The sequence below is a fragment of the Gracilinanus agilis genome, chromosome 1, assembly GCF_016433145.1.
Source record: "Gracilinanus agilis isolate LMUSP501 chromosome 1, AgileGrace, whole genome shotgun sequence".
In the NCBI taxonomy this organism is placed as follows: domain Eukaryota; kingdom Metazoa; phylum Chordata; class Mammalia; order Didelphimorphia; family Didelphidae; genus Gracilinanus; species Gracilinanus agilis.
Window position 1 is genome coordinate 102,148,874 of NC_058130.1, and position 23,031 is coordinate 102,171,904.

The 23,031-nt window shown below is 33.4% G+C and overlaps 1 protein-coding gene across 1 annotated transcript in view; it reads left to right on the top strand.

Moving 5' to 3' along the window:
* Window positions 1–4,445: 4,445 nt before the first annotated feature.
* Window positions 4,446–23,031, top strand: part of LOC123248053 (migration and invasion-inhibitory protein-like) — a 132,696-nt gene continuing 114,110 nt past the window's right edge. The window contains exon 1 of the mRNA XM_044677217.1: window positions 4,446–4,539. Coding sequence (XP_044533152.1) covers window positions 4,446–4,539 — 94 coding nt within the window. The remainder of the gene's footprint in view (window positions 4,540–23,031) is intronic.

A 23,031-nucleotide genomic window follows, 5' to 3' on the forward strand; every position in this document is an offset into this window, starting at 1 on the left:
AATCAGAAATGGAAAACAATAAGGCAGTCAGATAATTGGGGCACAACAAGTGATATTGGTGTGTTTAACAAGTGATAATTTTTCATTTTCTGATGTTTTAGAAATGGATTTATCTTATTTATGCCATTTATTTTGCAAATTAAAAAATTAGGGTGAGAGGTAGAGTCAAGGTGGCAGAGTAGAAGCATGGAAAGCTGGCACCTTTCTGAGAATCCACTCTAATCAACCTTAAAATAATGCCTCATAACAAATACTAGAATGACAAAATCAATAAGAGGACAAAGTGAAGCAATTTTTGGAGAAAACAACTTGAAAGGTAGGCAGAGAGGGTCTTTTTCACTGGGGAGAGAAGGGAGTACATCTGGCAGGAAATCCATAGAAAGAAATATCAGAACAAGACAAGAGAAAACTGTCCAAACCCCACCTACTGCTCCAGGTTCTAAACCTAGACCCAAGCCTACTTTCAGGCACTGAGACGTTGGCTGAGCCAACAGAAGAATACCCCACACCCACCCTTGAGGTTCCAAGCCCTCGTTCAAACCTGCATTGAGGTCCCAAGTACCATCACAGTATAACCCACAGATTAGATAGGTGGTAGAAGCCCAGAATGAGGCTCTGAGCCCCCACCCAGGTTTGAAATGAAGCCGTGAGCCTCAGCACAAGGTAGCTCACAGTTTTCTGAGTCCTGCACACCATTAGCAGTATCTAGAAGAAAATGAATCAGCAGTGGCAGGTGACTTTCAGAGCTCTCAGCCTACAGGTTATTATGGAGTTCCTGTACAGTTAGCTGGGGGTTATACTTACTCCTCCTCTGATCTGGAGTTGGGGAGACTTCATTGCCATCTTACCCTTAATCTTACAGTTTCCTTAATCCTATACGTTCTAGGAATATTACAGTCAAATTCAAGAGCTCCCAGGTCAGGGAGGAAATACTGTAAGCAGCCAGAAAGAAACAATTCAGATATAAAGCCACTGTTAACATTATACAGGACTTATCAGATTCTACATTAAAGGATAGGAAGGTTTGGAACATGATAATCCAGAAGGCAAAGGAAATAGATTTAAAACCAAGAATGGCCTACCAGCAAAAGTAGGCATAGTTTTTCAGGGGGAAAATAGTTATTTAATTAAAAAAAGAATATTTCCAAGCATTCCTGGTGAAAAAGACCAGACCTAAACAGAAAATTTGATGTCCAAATACAAACTCAAGAGAAGCATAAAAAGGTAAATGATAAAGAGAAAATATAAGAGAAAAAATAACAAATTATTTATATTATTACATGGAAAGGTGATATTTATAATTCTTAAAATTTTTACCATTTTCAGAATAATTAAAAGGAACATGCATAGATAGAGGGTGTGGGAGTAGCTGCTTAGGAGGATATAATATAAAAAAATATCAAAGTGAAAAAGAGGATTGAACTGAGAGAAGAAGGAAGAGATGGGTAGAATGGGATAAATTATACTGCCTAAAATGCTGCAAAAAAAAAGCCAACACACCTATTACAGTGGAGGGGGCGATGCTAGTGGTGACAGAAAATGCTTAAACCTTACTCTTATCAGAATTGACTTAGAGAGGGAATAACAACCACACTCACTGGAGTATAGAATCCTTTCTTACCCTATAGAGATATAGAAGAGTCATATGACAGTGTTGGGAAGTAATAGGAGAATAGGGGAGGTGGGAGTCAGATTAAACTCAAAATATTTGTGAAGAGGGACAAACTAAAAGGAGAGTGAAAGAGGACAATCAAAAGGGTAAAATAAGATGGAGAGGAATAGAAAGATGGTAATCACAACTGTGAATGTGAATGAGATAAATTCAACCATAAAATGGAAGCATATAGCAGAGTGAATTAAAAACTAGAATCCTACAAGCTGTTGTTTACAAGAAACACATCTGCAGCAGAGAAATACATACAGAATAAAAGTAAGGGTATGGAGCAGAATTCATCAGGATTAAGCTGAATTTTAAAAAAAGTAGGAGTAGCAATCATGATCTTGGACAAAGCTAAAGGAGAAATAGATATAGTTCAAAGAGGTAAGGAAGGAAATTACATGTTGATAAAATTGATGTTGATGAATTGATAAAAGGAACTACAGAAGAAGTAATATCAATACTAAACATATATGCACCAATTGGAAGAGCATCCAAATTTTTAAAGGTGAAATTAAATGAACTTCAGGAGGATTTAGATTTATTTAGATAAAATATCAGCTGAGACTACAGTGCTGTGTCACAAAGATCAAATGGGATTTATTCCAGGAATGCAAGGCTGCTTTAATATAAGGAAAACTATTAGTACCATTAATCACATCAAAACCAACATAACAGAAATCACACAATTATCTCAATAAATGCAGAAAAAACCTTTATCAAAATGCAAAAAGCATTGCTATTCAAAACACTAGAAAACATAGGAATAAATAATTATTCTTTAAAATGATAAAAATTATCTAACTAAAATCATCAGCAAGTTCCAATTATAATGGGATAATTTAGAATCCTTCCTAATGAGATCAGAAGAGAATCAGGAATGCCCACTATTATGATGTTATTTAATATTATACTAGAAATGCAAGCTTTAAAAATAAGAGAAGAAAAAGTAATTGATGGAGTTAAAGTAGGCAGTGAGGAAACTAAATTATCACTCTTTGTAGATTATATGATGGTATACTTAGAGAATCATACAGAATCAACTAAAAACTAGTTAAAATAATTAATAACTTCCGTAAAGTTGTGGCTAATTTGAAATAAACCCACATAGATCATAAACATTTATGTATATTTCCAACAAAATCCAGCAGCAAGAGATAGAAAATGAAATTCTATTTAAAATTATTCTAGATAATATCAAATACTTGGGAATCTACTTGATAAGACAAAAGTAGTATTTGTTTGAACACAATTACAAACATTTTTCACACAAATAAAATGTTGGTGAGAGAACTTTTTCTCACCCATGTAACCTTTTCGATGTGCAAAGAAAAAAATAACAGTCTAAACTCCAACTTCCTTTAACTGCTCCCTCTCTTAGAGTTCTGGGGGGGCCCTCTGGAATTCTGTGATATAGCCTGAACCACCCTGTGGTAAGCGATTTGATTTGGGTTATATATAACCTAAACAAACAAACAAACAAACAAATAAATAAATAAATACATAAATAAATATATGGGTTATATTGTCATGCAATTCCAATTCTAATAGTTCTTTCTCTGGAAGTCTAAAGCATTCTTTGTCATGTCCTTCAGAATTGTCCTGGATCACTGTATTGCTGAAAGTAGCTAAATCTTTCAGGGAAGGGAGGGAGACATTTTGGATCTTAAATCATCAGAGAATTTATGTAGAAAGTTTTCATTATATGTAATTGGTAATATAATTTATCTTTTAAAAATAAAAGAAAATAGAAAGTAAATAGAAAATTGCCCTAAAAGTATGATTAGCAGAGCTTGGCTAGCATCCAAATCCCTATTTTTTCTTCCTGATCATTCTACTTCTCTTCTTTTTACAAATGCCATATTTTTAACACCAGAAAGTTCAGGTTTCTATATCATATAGACATTACATGGGCTAGTTAGCAAAAATAAGCTAATATGCTGTGTGAGCTGATACATACTTACAGAGGTAAGTGATTCCAAGTTGAAGATTCCATGCTGTTGGTGGATCAGGTAGAGAATAATACTATCTACATGCATATAAGTTTATTTGTGAATAATGTACATCCACATTATATTCACAGTTCCTTTGTTAACTATCCCTGATTATAGAACCCGATTTATATATGCCATTTTGGTCCTTGTAAAAAAGAAGGAAAAACAAAGGTAGAAAAAGGAAGGGAATTTGCATTTATTATGTATTTTCTATGTCCTAGTCATTGTGTTCAGAGATGTACAACTTTTATCTCATTTGATCCTCTAAAATATATATATTATTCATTATTTATTAATATTATCAAATCTAACTTTCAATTTAGAGAACCCAAAACACAAGCTTTGTGTAGAAACAAAACAAGATCTAAATGGACCCCTAGCAAGGGATCTAAGCATTCCTTCCTGCTCTCTACTGTAAGCTATAGGCTCCCCAAATTAGATTGACTTACCTTCTAATATACATCTTTAACTGTCCTTCACTTGGACACCACCTACTACTATCTTGAGGTCAATCTGGCAAATGTCCTTACTTCATTATTTGAAACATAATATAATATAATATAATATGATATAATATAATATGATATAATATAAACCTCACAGAGACTGAGGAGGGAGCCCTCTTCTGACTTTCCTCCTTTTACCAAACAACCTCGTAAATTTCTTTCTAAAACTTTTAGATTTTGGGGTCCATTTCTGTGACTAACAATCCTCAAAATAGCCATTTGTGGTAGGTTTTATTAGCATTAACTTGGTGCAATTAGAGAATAAGAGGAGAAAGAAGAAAAAAGAGAATGAAGAGGAAGAAGGAGAAGCAGAAAGAATGTATAGACTTTAAAGTGAGATCACAAGAAGCTTTCAGATTTATGGAAATCTGCATAGTGAAAGGTATGTTAAAAAATTAAGTTCTAGAACTATCTGAGAGAATGCTCGAGGATGCCCTCCTTTTTCACTTTGCTCCTCAATATACCTGACCCAACTCCCTTTCTTTGGAAGCTTTTATAATGGCCATTTTTTGACAATGTGTAAATCCTAATAAATTCTCAAATACCTGAGAAAGGTTTCATAAAACATACAGTTAGAGACCAGCATGATCTACGCAATGTCTCTTACTGTTTCTATTAGACATAATCTCATGCTGCCTTGGAAGATATAAGATGGTCTCTTGGAAGCAAAGCAGAGGAAAATTATTTCTCACTTGGTGCTAGAGACTGATTATTTGGTGAAGATTTAACCTGTTTGTTGTTTGTGTTTGTGTCAGGGATGGAGTTTGGTGGGAGATGCTGATATGAAAGAAATTTCTTTCTAAGATGTTATCTGTACAAAGACTAAATTTATATGTATCAAAACTAATGATTGATTTTATGTTATGATTTCATAATGATTATGTATTGATTTATGTAATGATTTATAATGATTGATTATATGTTACCTATTCCTATCTATCTATACATTTACATACAGGTATATTGATGTTCATGAATATATGACATATAAAAATCCATGGTGAAGATAATAATTATTATTTAAAAAAACTTTTCCTTTCTATCATAGAATTAATATTAAGTATTGGTTCTGAGGCAAAAAAGCATTTAACACTAGGCAATTGGGGTTAAATGACTTGCTCAGGGAGCTAGAAAGTGTCTGAAGTCAATTTTGAACCCAAGATCTCCCTACTCCAGGCCTGGCTCTCTATTCACTTTGCTACCTAGTTGCCCCAAGATCATAATTATAAAGATAAATTAATAAGAAATATCACTGGCAAAATTAGAAAATAGTAGATACTTGGTTTTCTTGCAAATTCTGAAGTGAAGTTTGGCATTTCAATAAATTTCTATCAAATACTTTATCTTGCCAACAAATTATAGTTTCTTTTTCTTTATATAAGTCATAATGTAACTTCTGTTTCACTGACAGCTTTTGGCAACTTCCTACTAACATATGCTAATACATATGAAGAATCCCATTTGGATCACTTGCAATGTTTATTATTTTTTTAAATAAATTAGCTTTCCATCCCTTTTGGTGGGGCAGGAGAAAGTTGGCTCTTTTTATATTTGTTTTCTTTGAGATTTTTTTGGGGTATGACACCATGTCCATGATTTTGATACTTGTAGACTAGTTGCATCCTTGAATTCATGATGATGGTGCTATGGGTTGAAAGTGTTAATATTGGGTCATCATGTCCATCTTCTTACCCCTAATCATAATGGTTATGCAAACATTCCCTATTCACAGCCAATAATAATGGTAGAGCAGAACCAAAACTATTGTATTCTCTTTAACAATAATAAGAAACAAAACAGATTCAAGAAGTCAGTTTTACAGATCTTCAAATATTGCTTTATTATTAGAAAGGAAGTCAGATTAAAGGAGAAATCAAAATTATTTTCTATTTCAAACTATGATATTCTTGTCATAGCATTTATGATTAGGGCTATGAGCACACAAAGTTGACCTTTAATAGAAATATCCTAAAATTCCACAAAATTCACATATTTTCTTTGAAAGTAGATTTTTGAGAAAACAAGTAGATTACATACATACCTCACTTTGCTGAGAAGAAAATCATTTTTTCCTCTATTGAAAATTAGGAAAAAAATTTTTACAAATGTTGTGCTTGCAAAAATGTTAATATCAATTAAGTTATATTATGCAACACCGTCTGTTTATCTGAACCTTTTCTTTCCTCTTTATTTTTAAAAGATTCAAGGTAGTGGCAAACAGAAAACATGTTTTGGTAACTAAAGGAATGAGGGCATATGTATTTTTAATCCCCCAGCCATATGTTTGAATTTATATCAAACTATATGGGGCTTATTTAATGTTTTCTATGAGCTGTTCATGTTTAACTGTGGTAAAGGAGTTGTGAGTTAGGTCAAGATATTCTTAGCTTGTCTGCCTTTATCATTGCCAGTTGGAACCAATTTTTCCTCTATTTTAAAAAAAAATTTTGAACAGACTGTTATAAACTGTGTGACATTTATGAAGCCCAAATATATAAGGGGCAACTTGAGAGGGAGCATGGGATAATATCCTGAGATTGTAATGAGGAAGATGAGTTAAAAACTTACATTTGATTTTTATTTATTTTGAGACCATGGTAAATTCATAGGATCATAGAACTATAGTCAAGAAAGAATCCAAAGATAATCTAATCTAATCCTTCCCAACAAAATTTTATAATGAGGAAACTGAGTCATAAAAAGGTCAAGTTCCCATAGCTATTAAATGCCAGAAATTGGATTTCAATCCAGATCCTCTACAACAGACTCTCTGCTACTAACATTGTACCACACTGCTTGCCTAAAATAGAGATCTATCTATTTCAAATGGTTGCTGGAAGGTTCAAGTGAAATAATCTATATCAAGCACAATGCAAATTTAAGCATTATATAAAGAGTAATTGTTGTTCACCTGGAGCTTGTCCATATGATTATTTTTATTATATCACAATTGCATGTTTTAGATGTAGAAAATTCAAAAATCCAATTCAGTGAAATTTATAAAGTTTATGGCATGATTTATTATGAATATTAATTTTGATAATTGTGGGAAGCTGTTCGATGTATTAAAGGCTTTGGAGAAATAGGATCAAATTTAGGGCCTGTTATCTGGATTCCCTACGTGACCAATCCAGACTGAGGCAGTCTTTGTGTTTGGTTCTGGTCACCTGAGCCCCGAAAAGCTCTGGTACCAGCAGGTAGGTTAATCCAAAATCAACTTGATCCCTCCCAGAGGCTATTAGGAGTCATTTAGAGAAACAGAGTCTGTAACAGATATTTTATCTGGATCCCATTACAAAATCATCGGCAAGTAAAACTGTGTGTATGATTTTTCTGCACTGCATGCAGAAATGCAGACAGAATGGACCATCTAAGATAAAAATCTGAGGCTCCTCTTTTGACTCAGTTTTGATCCCCACCTTTCTTAGAACTCCTATTGGAAAACTTTGAAGTGGCAGACCAGCATCTACTGAGTTGATGATTCCTCTCCTTGATAATTAAGAAGCCTAAACCCTAACAAACATTACTTAAGATAAGTCTGCATACTTAGATAAGTATGGCGCTTTTAGTCTTGACTTTATTTGTCCAGGTGCCTATAATCCTGGAGGATAGAACTCGATAAGTGAGCATCTCCATAAAAATATTTCCTCTCCCAGAATTATCCCTACTAATTGATGGTTGGAATTTGGCCATTGTCTTGGTACTTATACCTTTACTCTTTAGACTTTAATGGGTTATGTATGATCTGTTACCCCTTCATAGCTGTGTTCTTTGTTTGAAATCAGTATATAATAAACTCCCAAGCCCACAGAATTTGGAACAGCATGGGCTAACCACTAGTCTGGTTGTTCTCATTTTTCTTTCTTATCAATCCGATGCCGTAAACGCCACTCAGAACTCCCATTTTATCATATAGGAGGCTGGCCCCCTATAGATAATGTTGATAATCATAATAGTCCATATTGATTTATGGGTTTTGCAAAGTATTTCATAAAATTCAGCTTGATTCTCATAAAAATATTGTGAAAAAGGTATTATTATTATTATTCACATTTTACAGGTAAAGACACTGAGGCTCAGACAGTTTTAGGAACTTGTTTTTGGAGATCCAGTTAGGAAGTATCTGTGAATGGAATTTGAACCAAAGCTTGCTTTCTTTTTTTTTTTCTCTTTTTTTTACTTCCAAATTCAGGGCTCTCTTTGTTGCATAATGAACAGAGCAATAAATAAATGAAAGTTCTTACTATATAAAAAGAACTGTAATGTAATTAACTCAAAGTCAGGAAGATCTAAGTTCAGATCCTAATACTGATCATTGTTGAGTGACCATTAGCAAGTTACCTAACTAATGTGATAGACAATCTTCTGAGACTTATTAATCATGTTATAAGTGTATTGTAATGGATTACATTAGTGAAATAAAATCATTATTATGCTTCATAGAATCTAAGCAACAATAGAAAGCATTTAAAATAAATTACAATCATGAGCAGTTATGTTTGGATGAATGACAGTTTTTGGAATTTGGAATTATTGGAATTACTTTTCATAGATAAACAGTTTTTAGTTTTTCTCTTTTTACTTTGTTAATTCTAATGATTATAATACAGTGTATTGTAGTATTGATCTTTTAAACACCATCACAAACTGATAAAGAAATATTTTACAGAAATAAACATCATAGCCCCAAATGCCTATTTGCTGAGATTTGTTATCCTTTATGTGCTAGGCCTGAGGTTTCCTGACCTTTAACTATGTATGATGGTACAAACTTCCCCCCTTGAGAATTCCTTTAACAGAGGTTCCTTCCTTTCAGCCATTATTCCAGGTACTCTGGGAACTGAAAGGCTTGAGAAAACAGAAACTTTGAGCCAAATAGATGTCTTGCCAATTCAGGAAAAGGAAGAGAAAAAAAAATAGTGGTGGTGAAAGTAAGCGAGATAAAGGTATTAGCAGAAGGAAGGAACTATATTCATGGATTTTCGATCTTCGGGAACATGGGGGTTGGAACAGATAAATAGAAAAGAAAGAATTAAGAGTAAAAATATATATGTGAGAGGCTTTTTAGAGCCCCTCACTAAACCTCTGACATGATCCTTTTTGTCCCTCCAGATCTCCTCTTATGCATCAGAAGGAAACAAACCAAATTAATGCAAATAAAAATAAGAATGAACAAGATAAAAACAAGCTGAAGTCTTATTTTCAAAATCAAGCAGGCCAAGTATCATCTTATAGACAACATCCTGAATTCTTCCTTTCACCATTATCAGCCAGACCTGCTCTTTATTGCCTGAGGTCATTTAATATAAAGGTGGAGTCTTTGATTCCAAAAATTGAGGTAGAGATGTTTAAAATGTAGATTTATTGTTCGATTGAGTCCAACTATTGATAACACCATTTGGAGCTTTCTTGGCAAAGATTATGGAGTGGTTTTCCATTTTCTTCTCTAATTTATTTTACAGGTAAGTACTTGGGGCAAAAAAGGCTTAAGTGACTTGGCCAGGGTCACAGCTAGTACTTGTGTGAAGCCAGATTTGAATTCTGGAAGATTTCTTCTTGACTTCAGGACCTATCAATTGCACCACCTAGCTGTCCTAATATAAATGTAAATACCTGAATGTTAATACATTGGTATGAATAAAGCAGAATATAAATGATGTTAGAGCCTTTCCTTTTTTGATAGGAGTGTTAAAAAGTAGGTAAGCACTGACTGAGAAAGTGAAATGTGATAGTTTTACTAGGCAAAGAGAACAGAAGGGGTTTACAAGAGATAGGAAAGACAAATTTGGCTTTCTAGATATTTGGGAGAACAGTTGACCTTGTTTATCTTCATCTATAGGCAGTTAAATAGAAAGCACTTTAAAAAGGTTTTTGTCTTAGGTAGGTCATTGTTTTGCATTGCCATATTTTAATGGGAACATAGCTTAGAAATGAAGCCAAGAATATTATAAAAACAATAACAACAACAACAAAAATAAACCTGTAGGTGAATTGAAGAGAGGTGACAAATCAAATTTGGCAAGCTCTGACAAACATTAAAAGCCTTCACAGTGAAAAGTGTTTCTTCCTCTGGACCCCACTTCCCACCACATCCAAATGTCTGACATTATTGACTTTTTTTTGATTCAGAAAAGCAGTTTTACAACACATATAGATATGTTATACTTTGCAGTGTTGTATGTTCACACTCTGGCCCTCTTCAGGGAGCTGTGAACTACCCCAAGAGTTAGTAGCATCGTATTTCTACAGTTGCAAGAACACAATTTCAAATTATTGTTAAATTGAAATATTTTCTAAAAGTATAGTTGGAGAATAATAATATGTAATGATAAAAATATACTCAGGGGATGCTTAACCTTAGCTTTGAATTATTTAATACAAAATAATTTGCATATTTATTGACATGACATATCCTAGAACTATATTCTTTTGAAGTTTCTGTGGAAGTTCCTCCATGAAAGTTAAAGTCACACTGGAGTTAGTTTTTATATGTCTGATTGAGACAACAATAAAATAAAGAAGGAACATCTCATTTTCATTGAATATTGCTCTCAATGAATGAAAAATATTCACTGGCATGCATTTTCTAATACCATGTAAATTTTGTTATACAGTGGTAGATGTGGATTTGCCCTTTAATTACAATGGAAAGCCTGGGAAGCACTCAGCAAAAAAGCTTCTAGAAAGGTAAATAATAAAACATAGATGGATTTGTTGTAGAGACTCATAAAATCTTCTAAAACTTTCATAAACTCAGAATCCCTAAAAAGGAGCCTGCTACAGTCTAGGCTAAATGCCATGAAGAAGACATAAATTTATGTTAATCTATTTACAGACACACACTTGAGTTTCTTGCTAAGAGCAACTGCTCCCAAGGTTCAAAGTTTTTAACTGTCACCAGAAATTCATTTCAGTTTTGCAAATGTAAGTATGAGCTCTAATTTTGAATATCAATGAGGTAAACAGCTTTTAGTTAAAAGAATACAGAAGCCAGTTTTACTGTGAGAATAAGCTAAAATAGTAGAATTAAGTCTCAGTTGACAAATGGGCTGAATTCAGTGGCATGCTGATAAATATTTAACAATAGGCTCTCAGAAAAAAAATGCATTACACACTTTTAAATGTAATCTGCATCATTAACATTTTATCCATTTTAAGACAAGATGATCATCAAAACAATACATTAAGCCCTAATTTGTAATTTTTGTCTACTTCTGAGGTGTAAATACTCACAATGAAAATATAACATTTAGCTCTGGAAAGCCCATTTGAAATGGCTTTCGCACACCCCTGACGATATTAAAAAGAAAAAGTTAGCTTATTTGTTAAGTATTTGGACCGTGGAACACAATTTTCAATAGAAACAATGTTATATGAGTATAATTACTAGGACACAAACTCCTTTAGGGTAGGAGTCTTTCTTATTTAAACAGTATTTTCCACAATACTCTGCTCTCTGCACACAACAGTCAATTTATATATACATGTGTGTACATAAATATATATGAATATATTTTGCATTGAGCTGTATTTTGTTGTGTTGAATTGTTTTGCATTAGATGACATTGTGATGCATGATATAGATAGATATTATTTCCTCAAAGGGCTATGTATCTGACAAAATAGCTGAAATTACTTTACTTTCTTATTTTGAAGACTTACCTACTATAATTGAAGTTAGAAGTTATCTTCTTGTTTCTATATTGCCATAAGGCTTCCTGTACAATGTAGGCATAGTATATATCAATAATAGACCCCAGACAAAGGGGAACTTATCCATTTATTCACTGGTCCTTAATAATCTCCAGCAAATTCCAGAAATCCATGCTGTGGAAACACAGAATTTTATGTCTTTTTCCTTGACCTCATACCACATACAGGATTTGCACACAAATATATTTCTTCTATTTCAGGAGGAGAAGTACTCTATACCTACAACTTTGTCTTTCATTACAAATATTATTGTCTCTTGCTTTTATACTATAGTTACTTTCCTTGGACTGCCCTACCCTAATTATATTCCTGTTTTGGAATAAAGGGGGGAAAGCAATTAGTAAAATCAGTAGAAGACAGGAAACTCTTTTTTGCATCAAATATTACAATCTACATTCTACATTTGGAGTCTTACTCTTCTCTATTAAGCAGAAAGATGAATTAGTCATCAATTTTCTGGAGGTGAGACACGTAATTATGATTAATCAGAGGATGCCTTTCATGCTATGCTTTATTGTTGTCATTATGTGTGTTGTTTTCTTAATGCTGCTTGCTTTGACTTACATCAGGTCATGTCTATCTTCCCATAGTTCTCTAAATCTTTGTATTCATTTTTATTATAACACAATAATATTCTAAACAATTCATATATGATAATTTATTCTATCTTTTATTCCCTAGTTGATTGGAATTTCTTTTTTCATCCCAGCATTATTTTTGTCCTCAAAATACATATGTTAGTATCCAAAAAGCCTTTATTTTTTAAAAATTCCATTGCATTTTATATCTAAGAATAGGATTTCCAGATCATAAAACATGAGAGTTAAATCACTTTTTGTTCCAGCAATACCACTTGATACTGTTTTACAGGTATTACAAATTCATTTCCTAAGATGTTCAGGAAAAAAGGAAAAGAACCTATATGTTCTAAAATATTTTGGTCAACCCTTTTTGTGGTGGCAAAGAACTGGAAATTGAGGGAATGCCCATTTATTGGGGAATAGCTTTTCCCCATAATCACAAATGATTTTAGGGATGGTTGCATCTATTTAGAGCTCTGTATTAGTGTTTTTAATTTAATCATTCATATACTTTCTCTGGATTTTTCTCCTTTAGAAGTATACTTTTTTTAAACCCTTACCTTGTGTCTTGGAATCAATATTAAGTACCTGTTCCAAGGCAGAAGAGTGCTAAAGGACAGGCAATTGGGATTAAGTGATGACCGAAGTCACACAGATAAGACAAGTCTGAGACAACATTTGAATCCAGGACCTCCTGACTCCATGTCTGGATTTCTAACTGCTGAACCACCTAACTTCCCTAGTGGTATAACGTATATGTTATAGTTTATTGCTTTTATGGAAGTATTATGTTAATTTTAGGGGCTTGAGCCAGGAAACACACAGCTTTTTTATTTTATGTTATTCTAGACCCTAGGATGCATATATGTTAAGACTTAAGAAACCCATCAATGACCTACCTCCATTCCTCACCAGCAGCCATTTTTATGCTGTGACACAAGGAAAAAGTCAAATAATTCTATTTCTCATTCTTCATTCCTTATTAGGCAATTCAGAAAATACCTTCAATTCAGAGGTTCACATCCCCCGACTATCTTTCTTTATCATTGTGATGGAGGTGATAAAACAATTTCCTATTAGTTCAATGTTAGGTCTGTGTCTAAAACTCTTACTTTGAACCCAAAGTTGCTCTGGACCTTGACCAAAGGACAAATCCCATTGCCAAATCACCAACCCTGTGTTTTCATGGAACTAAAAAGGGTTTTCCATTTATGCTATTTCCCAATTGACATCTATTTTCCATTTATAATTATCATTCCTATATGAAAGCATCACTCTTCTGTAACAACCCTCTCCATTTTTTGTACTGTAATGGAGGTATCTCAGTTTCAAATGAACAATGTAATCAATTGATTGGCTATACTGGTCTTTTAAGTAGGTCTTTATACTCTCAAGGTTTGAGTTGTGTAAATAATGTGATATCCCTTTCTTTGTCTAATTCAGTAATTTTGAAGAATGAAGTATGTCCATAAAATTAGAAAAAAAAACTATAACAAAGTTCATTTGGAAGAACAAAAGATCAAGAATATCAAGGGAAATAGTGAAAAAAAACCGTGAAGGAAAGTGGCCTAGGAGTACCAGGTATTAAACTATACTCTAGAGCAGCAGTCATCAAAACAATATGGTACAGGCTAAGAGACAGAAGGGAGGATCAGTGGAATAGACTTGGGGTAAGTGACGTCAGTAAGACAGTCTATGATAAACCCAAAGAGCCCAACTTTTGGGACAAAAATACACTATTTGACAAAAACTGCGGGGAAAATTGGAAAACAATATGGGAGAGATTAGGTTTAGATCAACATCTCACACCCTACACAAAGATAAATTCAGAATGAGTGAATGACTTGAATATAAAGAAGGAAATTATAAGTACTTTAGGCAAACACAGAATAGTATACTTGTCAGATCTCTGGGAAAGGAAAGATTTTAAAACCAAGCAAGAGTTTTATAAAAAAATTACAAAATGTAAAATAAATAATTTTGATTACATTAAATTAAAAAGTTTTTGTGCAAACAAAAACAATGCAACCAAAATCAGAAGAAAAACAACAAACTGGGAAAAAATCTCTATAACAAAAAAACTCTGACAAAGGTCTAATTACTCCAATATACAAGGAGTTAAATCAATTGTATAAAAAAAAATCAAGCCATTCCCCAATTGATAAATGGGTAAGGGACATGAATAGGCAATTTTCAGATAAAGAAATCAAAACTATCAATAAGCACATGATAAAGTGTTCTAAAGAGCTAATAATTAGAGAAATGCAAAACAAAACAACTCTGAGGTATCACCTCAGACCTAGAAGATTGGCTAAAATGACAGCAGAGGAGAGTAATGAATGCTGGAGGGAATGTGGCAAAATTGAGACATTACTGCACTGCTGGTGGAGTTGTACATTGATTCAACCATTCTGGATGGCAATTTGGAAATATGCCCAAAGGGTGCTAAAAGATTGCCTGCCCTTTGATCCAGCCATACCATTGCTGGGTTTGTACCTAGGGAAAAAGACATGTACAAAAATATTTATAGCCACACTTTTTTTTGAAATTATGAAACTATTTATTGAACTCAGGATAAAATGTAATACAAAAAAATTTAAACATTTGAAATCATCTTAATGAAAGGGATGAACCTGGTGTGCTGCTACCAGTTTAGTAATCCTCGGCTCTATTTTCATCAGCAGTAAACTTAATTCACCACAATTGACTATTTGCCATTGGTTTCCTTTTTTTGTTCATAAATTGGTTACCACAACAAATCCACGTTCCACTAAATATGATGAAGGAAATGCAATTAAGAACTTTTGAATTACAGCCCATATTTCAGGATAAGCTGTAGAGATCTCCTTTTGCAGCCAGAATTGTTGGTAGCCACTTTTGAATTTAAATTTCAATTCATCATTTGTATTTACTTCCATCAGTTCTTCTTGTAACTGTGGAGATTCTTTAGTGTTTGCCCTTGAAAAGGGATCCAAAATCCAATCAGGTACATTCATTTTCAAAATATCATCAAATTGTTGATTAAAAGCTGAATGGAGAGAATCCAAGTGCTCACAATAAGAAAGTATGTTTTCATCTTTATTGTCTGCTCCTGATAAATTTGGGAACTGGCTGAATTCCCCTTGTCCAAAGTTTCATTTATACAGAAGAAGTTTTGTCACAAATGAAGAAATAACAGATTTTGCTTTTATTAAATTCGCTTCATAACCTTGAAGCTGAAGATTGCTTTCATTAAATTTTTGAAACAAGTCTGTCAAGTAAGTGATGTCACTTTTGGATTAAATTAAATTGGATCATAAAGCATCATTTTTATCTTTCAAGAACTCCAGCACCAAGTTAAACAGTTTATAAAACCCATCTAAACAGGCACCCTTTGACAACCAACAAACTTCTGTATAAAGCAGCAAAAGATTAAATTCTTCATTGTTTTCAATACAAAGCTTTTTAAATAATCAGTCCTTCAATGATTTGCTTCTGATTGTGTTGGTAACTTTAATTACATATTGTAATGAATTATGTAGGCATGCACTTAAATTTTTGGCAACTAGATGTTGAAGATGGATGATACAGTGTACTGTGAATGCATATGGCACCTCCTTTTTTAAATATGCAAGAAAACCACTGTAGTACCTTACCATCATTGGAGCACCATACCATCATTGGAGCACCATCTGTGGCTACTGATAAGATATTACTCAGAGGTATTTCTTTTTCTTTAAAAAAACTCATCCAATGCATGAAATATTGACTCTCCTTTAGTATCAGTTTGCAAATATTTTGCAAATAATAATTCTTAGCAAATTTGTTTCTCCTTTGTGAACCACACGTATTCTAAAAGTAAAACTTCATTTCTTTACAAAGTTGACTCATAAAGTTGAATAGAAAACCAAGATGTTTTTAAATTTCCACACAATGAATCTTCAACATCTTGAGCCATTTCATCAATCCTTCTTTGCACTGTATTATTGCTCAATGAAATGTTCTTGATAATATCAGATGTTGGCTTGTGTAGAACAGTAGGTATTACTTCACTTATAGCTGGTATAATTAGTTCTTCACCAAGAGTATGAGATTTTCCTGATTTGGCAATCATTAACAAAATATTATAAGAAGCAAGCAAGGCATTGCCCTCTTGTGTGGTTGAGCTTGAAAAGTTTTGCCAAGGTTGGTTGTTTGATAAATTTTTCTTTTAGTGTTCGAAAATAAGATAAATCCTTATCTTTTTTTACACCATGAATTTTAGTCAAATGTTTTTGTAGTCTGGAAGGCTTCATAGCTTTGTTTGATAAAACTTTCTGGCAAATCAGGCACATTAGTAATGTATTGTTCACAGGCAACTCAATAAAGCCATACTTCAAATATTTGATATTATGTTGTCTACATTTTTTCTTTGGTTGAGCCATTATTATCTTTTAATGTTTCTCTTGATTTTTGTGGTTGGATATTGAACTTTCCATTTAGGCCTAGTCTTTTCTGTGCAAATACTTGGAAATCTTCTATCTTGTTGAATGCCCAAACTTTCCCCTCCAAGTATATAGTTAGTTTTGATGGGTAGGTAATCCTTGGTTGTAGACCCAGTTCTCTTGCCTTTCTGAATATCATGTTCCAAGCCTTGCAGTCTTTTAGTGTTGAGGCTGCCAGATCCTATGTGATCCTGATTGGTGCTCCTTGATATCTGAATTGTCTCTTTCTGGCTTCTTGTAAAACTTTTTCTTTTACTTGGAAGCTCTTGAATTTGGCTATTATATTCCTGGGGGTTGTCTTTTCTGGGTCTAGTATAGAGGGTGATCTATGGATTCTTTCAATATCTATATTGTCCTCTTGTTGTAGAACTTCAGGACAATTTTGCTGAATAATTTCTTTTAGTATGGAGTCCAAATTTCTATTAATTTCTGCTTTTTCAGGAAGACCAATGATTCTCAGATTGTCTCTTCTAGACCTGTTTTCTTGGTCTGTCACTTTCTCATTGAGATATTTCATGTTTCCTTCTATTTTATCAGTCTTTGACTTTGTTTTATTTGTTCTTGCTTTCTTAAGAGATCATTAGCTTCTAATTGCTCAATTCTAGCTTTTAGGGATTGGTTTTTCGGCTATAATCTTTTGATTTTCCTTTTCAATCTGGTCATTTCTGGTCTTCAATTTACTTGCCTCATTTTCCAATTGTGAAATTCTGCCTTTTAAATGGTTATTTTCTTTCCAGATTTTGGTTTCCAATTTGCTTACCACTTTGTTTGATTTTCGGGCAACTTTCTCCAATTGGGAGTTTCTGTCTTCTAACCTGTTAATTTCCTTTTGAGCTATTTCCCATTTCTCTCACCAAATCTCTTCCATCTTTCTCATCATCTCAGATTTGAACTCTTCAGGAGCTTGTGTCCAGTTTTCATTATTTTGGGAAGGTTTGGATATGATTACTTGTTTGTTCTCCTCTGCTCTTTGCTTTGTTGTCTGGATTTTTTCTGTGTAAAAGTTGTCGAGTGTTACAGATTTCTTCTTGATGATCTTTCTCTTTTGGGGTTCTTGTCTCTGGCTTGCCATTGTTAGCCCTGCACCCTCTCAGGTTTATCCTCACAGTCAGGGTCTTTCTGCACTCTTTAGGCTCCTGAGGTCTCAGGTCTAGTTGTTCTCAGGGTCAAGCCTCCTGGTGGTCCCCTTGCTTGTTCCTCTGCCCAAGGTTCCTTTAACAGTCTCAGGGAGCTGATTCCACAGTCATGCACCCCTCTGCACTGGGTCCCCACTTAAGTTCTGTACCTGTGCTCAGGATCTGAGTCCTTGCCTGAGGTCAGAATCAGTGTCTTGGCTTGCATCCGTGCCTGCACTCATGCCTGCACTCATGGTCCGTGTTCAAAGTCCATGGGTTCTTTAGCCTCTTGGGGTCTTAAGTCTTGCTGCTCTTAGGTGCAGGTCCTGGTGACCCCAGGTAGCTGCCAGTGACTTAATCTGTGCACCAAACTTGCTCTAACTCTTGTGTGCTGGCTTTGGTACTGTAGGTGATGAGAGGTGGGAGAGGGGTTTGCTCAGCTTGCTTTTTAGTGAGAGCTGTTTCACCCCTTTATAGCATGGAAATGCCCTGATTCCACATACCTCCAATGCTGCGCCCTGTTGGGGGGTCCCTTCATTCCAGGACAACTCTGAGGGATTTATGGAAAAGAATACTACCCACATTCAGAGGAAGAACTACAACTGCTTGAACACATGGGTTGATGTGGACATGATTTGGGAAGTAAACTCTAAACGACCACTGTAGTACAACTATCAAATATATGGAAATATATCTTGATCTATGACACATAAAGAAATCAGTGGAAATGTGTGTTGGCTATGGGGGGGTTGGGGAGGAGATTATAAGAACATGAATCATAGAACCATGGAAAAATTTTTCTAAAAATTTTTTAATTAAAATAACAAATAATAAATGTTGGGATAACCTGGCACATACTGGAGGAAAAAAATTAAAGAAAGGGATGATTTAGTAGAAAAATAATAGTGACAACCTAGGGAGAGAAAATATAGGAATCATAGAATGTTTTGCCTTTAATTTATATGAATTAATAATCAAAAAGACTATAGAACCTCAGTTCTTATGTTTTCTTTTCCAGAAAAACTGATGGGTCTTAACTTTATGCCACAGAGCTGAGTATACCTTAAGGAATGCTGGAAGTTGACAAGAAAGGTATGTACACATAGATACTCCTTCAACATCAGGGAACCATAGGACCTAGAGAAGATTGGAAGAGAAAGGGAAGGATAGTTGTCTATATCAAAGGAACTCTCATACTCAGACCTGTAAGGAAACCTGAGGATAAATATAGACAGTTTTAATAAGGCATCATTGTCAATATATTATAATAATTTCTTCTGATTTCTCAGTGGTGGATCCTAGTCAAGAAAAGATCACCACTCTACCATGTTCCTTCCTCTGTCACACAACTTTACGTAGACTCCTCATGACAACTGAGTTTTCAGCATGAGTTAAAGATATAATGTCCCAATGATATTGTTGCCTCAAAATTGTTGGTCAGGGTGCCTATTACATGGGATAAACTGAATTCCTCTGAACCTCTTTGCTGATAATCTTATTTCTTTCTTGCAACAAATTAGCTACTAATAATTAAAAAACCTTTCTGATATAAATATATCTATATCTTTATATCTATGTAGAAATAAAGATATAGATATAGATATCTTTGAGTACTCCATAGGGTTTTTTTCTGGTGATAGCTTCAGATTCTTACACATTTATTAAATTTTAAGCAGTTCTAGTTTATGTTTATCAACTTCAATACTAAAATGTTTCAAAGGACTATAGTTACTTTTTAAATCTTGTTCTTTTCTTGAACAATAGACATATTATTTCATTCAAAAATCTAATGATATTTTAATCAACTAGTGCAAAAAATATTGGTATTTTTTTCTTTTTTATTCTTCCTAGCATTTCAAATATATGTTATATAGACCTATGTGGATGAGGGTAGAAAATGGCTACCATGAACAAGATAATATATTTCTGCCAGAAATTATATTTGGTGACATGCAGCAAAAAGGGAATGTAACAGCATCAGATACCTTTCATAGAATCATTGACTTTGATGGGACGTCAGAATCCATCTTTTGCTACTTTATCATAACAAGTCTCCATTCTACAATATCCCTAAAAAAATAATTAGGTAGCTTTTGTTTGATGGCTTCTAGTGATAGAGAATCCATTATCATTGATAAGAGCCTATTACACTCACTAGCCCCTCTTTCCTCATTACAAAAATAGCAGCTACAAAAATCAACAAAGAGGAGGGAATATAGAATCTTGAGGAACATATTTTGATTTTGGGGGGTTTCTAAACAATATACCTTCCATGGTATGGATCATGTAAATATAGGTAGAAAGATTATTAATATCTACTTCAACAACTTTAAAAACTATTTAGTATATTTGGCATATAAATCATAGGTAAATGAGAGTAGATAAATATAGAATGATAAAAAATAAGAAATAATCCTTGAGGCAATAAGTTTAATTTAGGTTGTATATATGTTCTTTCATGCAAAATATTTCTATATTCCCCATGTCATGAGTGAAGAAACATCACATATACAATAACAATAATAACAACAACAAAAACTCACAAAGGAAATAAAGTGAAGAATGGCATGCCTTGATCTGTAATCAGATCACAGCAGTTCCTTCTTTGGCTATGGATAACTTTCTTTTTTTTACCATTAGTTCTTTGGGACTACCTTAGAACCTTATTTTGTTAATAATAGTTTGTTCCTTCATAATAAATCATCATATAATATTTAAGTGACTTTATGGATTGTTCTCATTTTTCTCACTTCATTTTGCTTTTTCTGATATCATCCTATTCTTCATTTCTTATGCACAACAGTTTTCCATTATACCCATATACCACAATGTATCCAGCCATTCTCAAATTGATAGGTACACCCTCAGTTTCCAATTGTTTGCAACTACTAAAAGAACTGCTAAAAATATTTTTGCACAAGTAGGCCATTTCCCCCAACTCTGATCTCTTTGGGATACTGACCAGGTAGTGCAATCCCTGGGTCAAAGGTTATCAATAGTTCTGTGGTCCTATGGGCATGGTTGCTATATTGTTCTTCAGAATGGTTGTATTACTTCACAATTCTACCAACAATTGATTATGGCCCACATTCTCTCCAATATTTATCATTTTCCTTTTTTTATATATTTTTCAATTTAATAGGTGTGAGGTTGTATCTCAAGTTGTGTTAATTTTTATTTCTCTAATCAATAGTGATCTGGAACATTTCCTCATATGACAATAGAGAAGTTTAATGTCTTCACCTGAAAATATTTGTTCCTATATTTTGACAATTTATCAATAGAGGAATGCTTCTATTCTTATAAATTTGGCTCAGTTCTCTATATATATTTGAGAAATTAGGCCTTTGTTAGACACTTGGTATATAATTTTTCCCAATTTGTTGTTTCCCTTCTAATTCTGATTATATTAGTTTTGTTTGTACAGAAACTTTTTAATTTAATGTAATCAAAATCATTAATTTAATTTTTCATAATATCATGAATGTTCTGTTGAGTCATAAATTCTTCCTTTATATATGTCTGACAGGTAAACTTTTTCATGTTCTCATAATTTATTTATGGAATCCTACTTTATTTCTACATCAAGTATCCATTTGGTATATTAATCTTGGTGTAAGGTATGAAATGCTGTCTATTCCTAGTTTCTTTCATATATATATATATATATTCCAATTTTCCCATCAACTTTTGTCAAAAAGTGAGTTCATTGCCCAATAGCTTGGATCTTTGGGTTTATCAAATACTAGATTACTCTGGTCATTAACTACTATGTGTTGATTTCCTAACCTATTCTATTTATTGACTACTCTATTTCTTAGCCAGTACCAGATGATTTTGATGATTACCACTTTATAGTATAATCTGGTACAGCTAGAGCCTCTTCCTTCATATTTTTCATTAATTCTCTCAATTATCTAAGTTCTTTTTTATTTTCCAGATGAGTTTTACTATTTTTCTAGTTCTAGGAAATAATATTGGGCTAGTTTGATTGCTATGGCTCTAAACATATCAATTAATTTAGGTAGAATTCTTATTTCTGTTACATTGGCCCATCTGTAAGAAATTAATATTTTTCTAATTGTTTAGGTCTGACTTTGTTTGAAATTATTTTCTAATGTTTGACTTGTAATCTTGGTTGCTATCTTTTCTTTTAAATTATTTTCAAGTTCTTCTAAGAGATATTTTGGATTCTGGATGCTTCATACTTCCTATATGCAATTGTTATCCTCTTCTGAGTTTAGATTGTGATCATCTTTGTCACACAAGTAACTTTTTTAAGGTAGATTTTTTTCTGTCTTTTGCTAATTTTTCTAGTTATTTCTTGTTTCCTTGTCTATATGTTTAGGTTCTACTTTTCTCTGGTATAAAGGGAGATTTGTGGAACCTTCTCTGGCCATCACAGACACAGGCCTGGCAGTTTCAGTGTGTACTTTCAGGGAATGGATTAGCTAGCTTCTTTTAGAGAGGCTTGAAGCAGTTTTTTTTCCAGTTTTATTCAATTCCCCACTGCTTTCACTTTCTCTGTTGTCTCCTGTGTTGGGCTGTTCCCAGTTCTTCTTGTTTGTTGCCTCTGGCCATGTGGAAGCATATAAGTCTGGCATTGAGCCATTCCTACACTAGCTACCATTGAGCTGTTCCTTCACTCTGAAAGGCATTAATTTCAAAGAATAAAGTTAATTATTAAGAATAAAACAAAACTAAATATATTGCAGAATATATGACAGTTTTCAAATTGTATGTAGACTTGATTCATGTTCCATGTTAAAAATGTTGCTGTTTCTGGAGAGCTCTGTAGCATGAGTTTTAAAATAATACTATAAAGCACTTCATATATAGAATATCATGAACAGATAGCACAAACTTATGATCTGTCTAATGTTAAGATTATAATGCCCTCAGCAGTTTGTCCCTGTGTTAGAATATAGTTCTGTTATTCTTGAGCTAACTGTAATTATTTCTTTTTAAGTGACTCATTAAGAACTTAATACTGAACATCAAT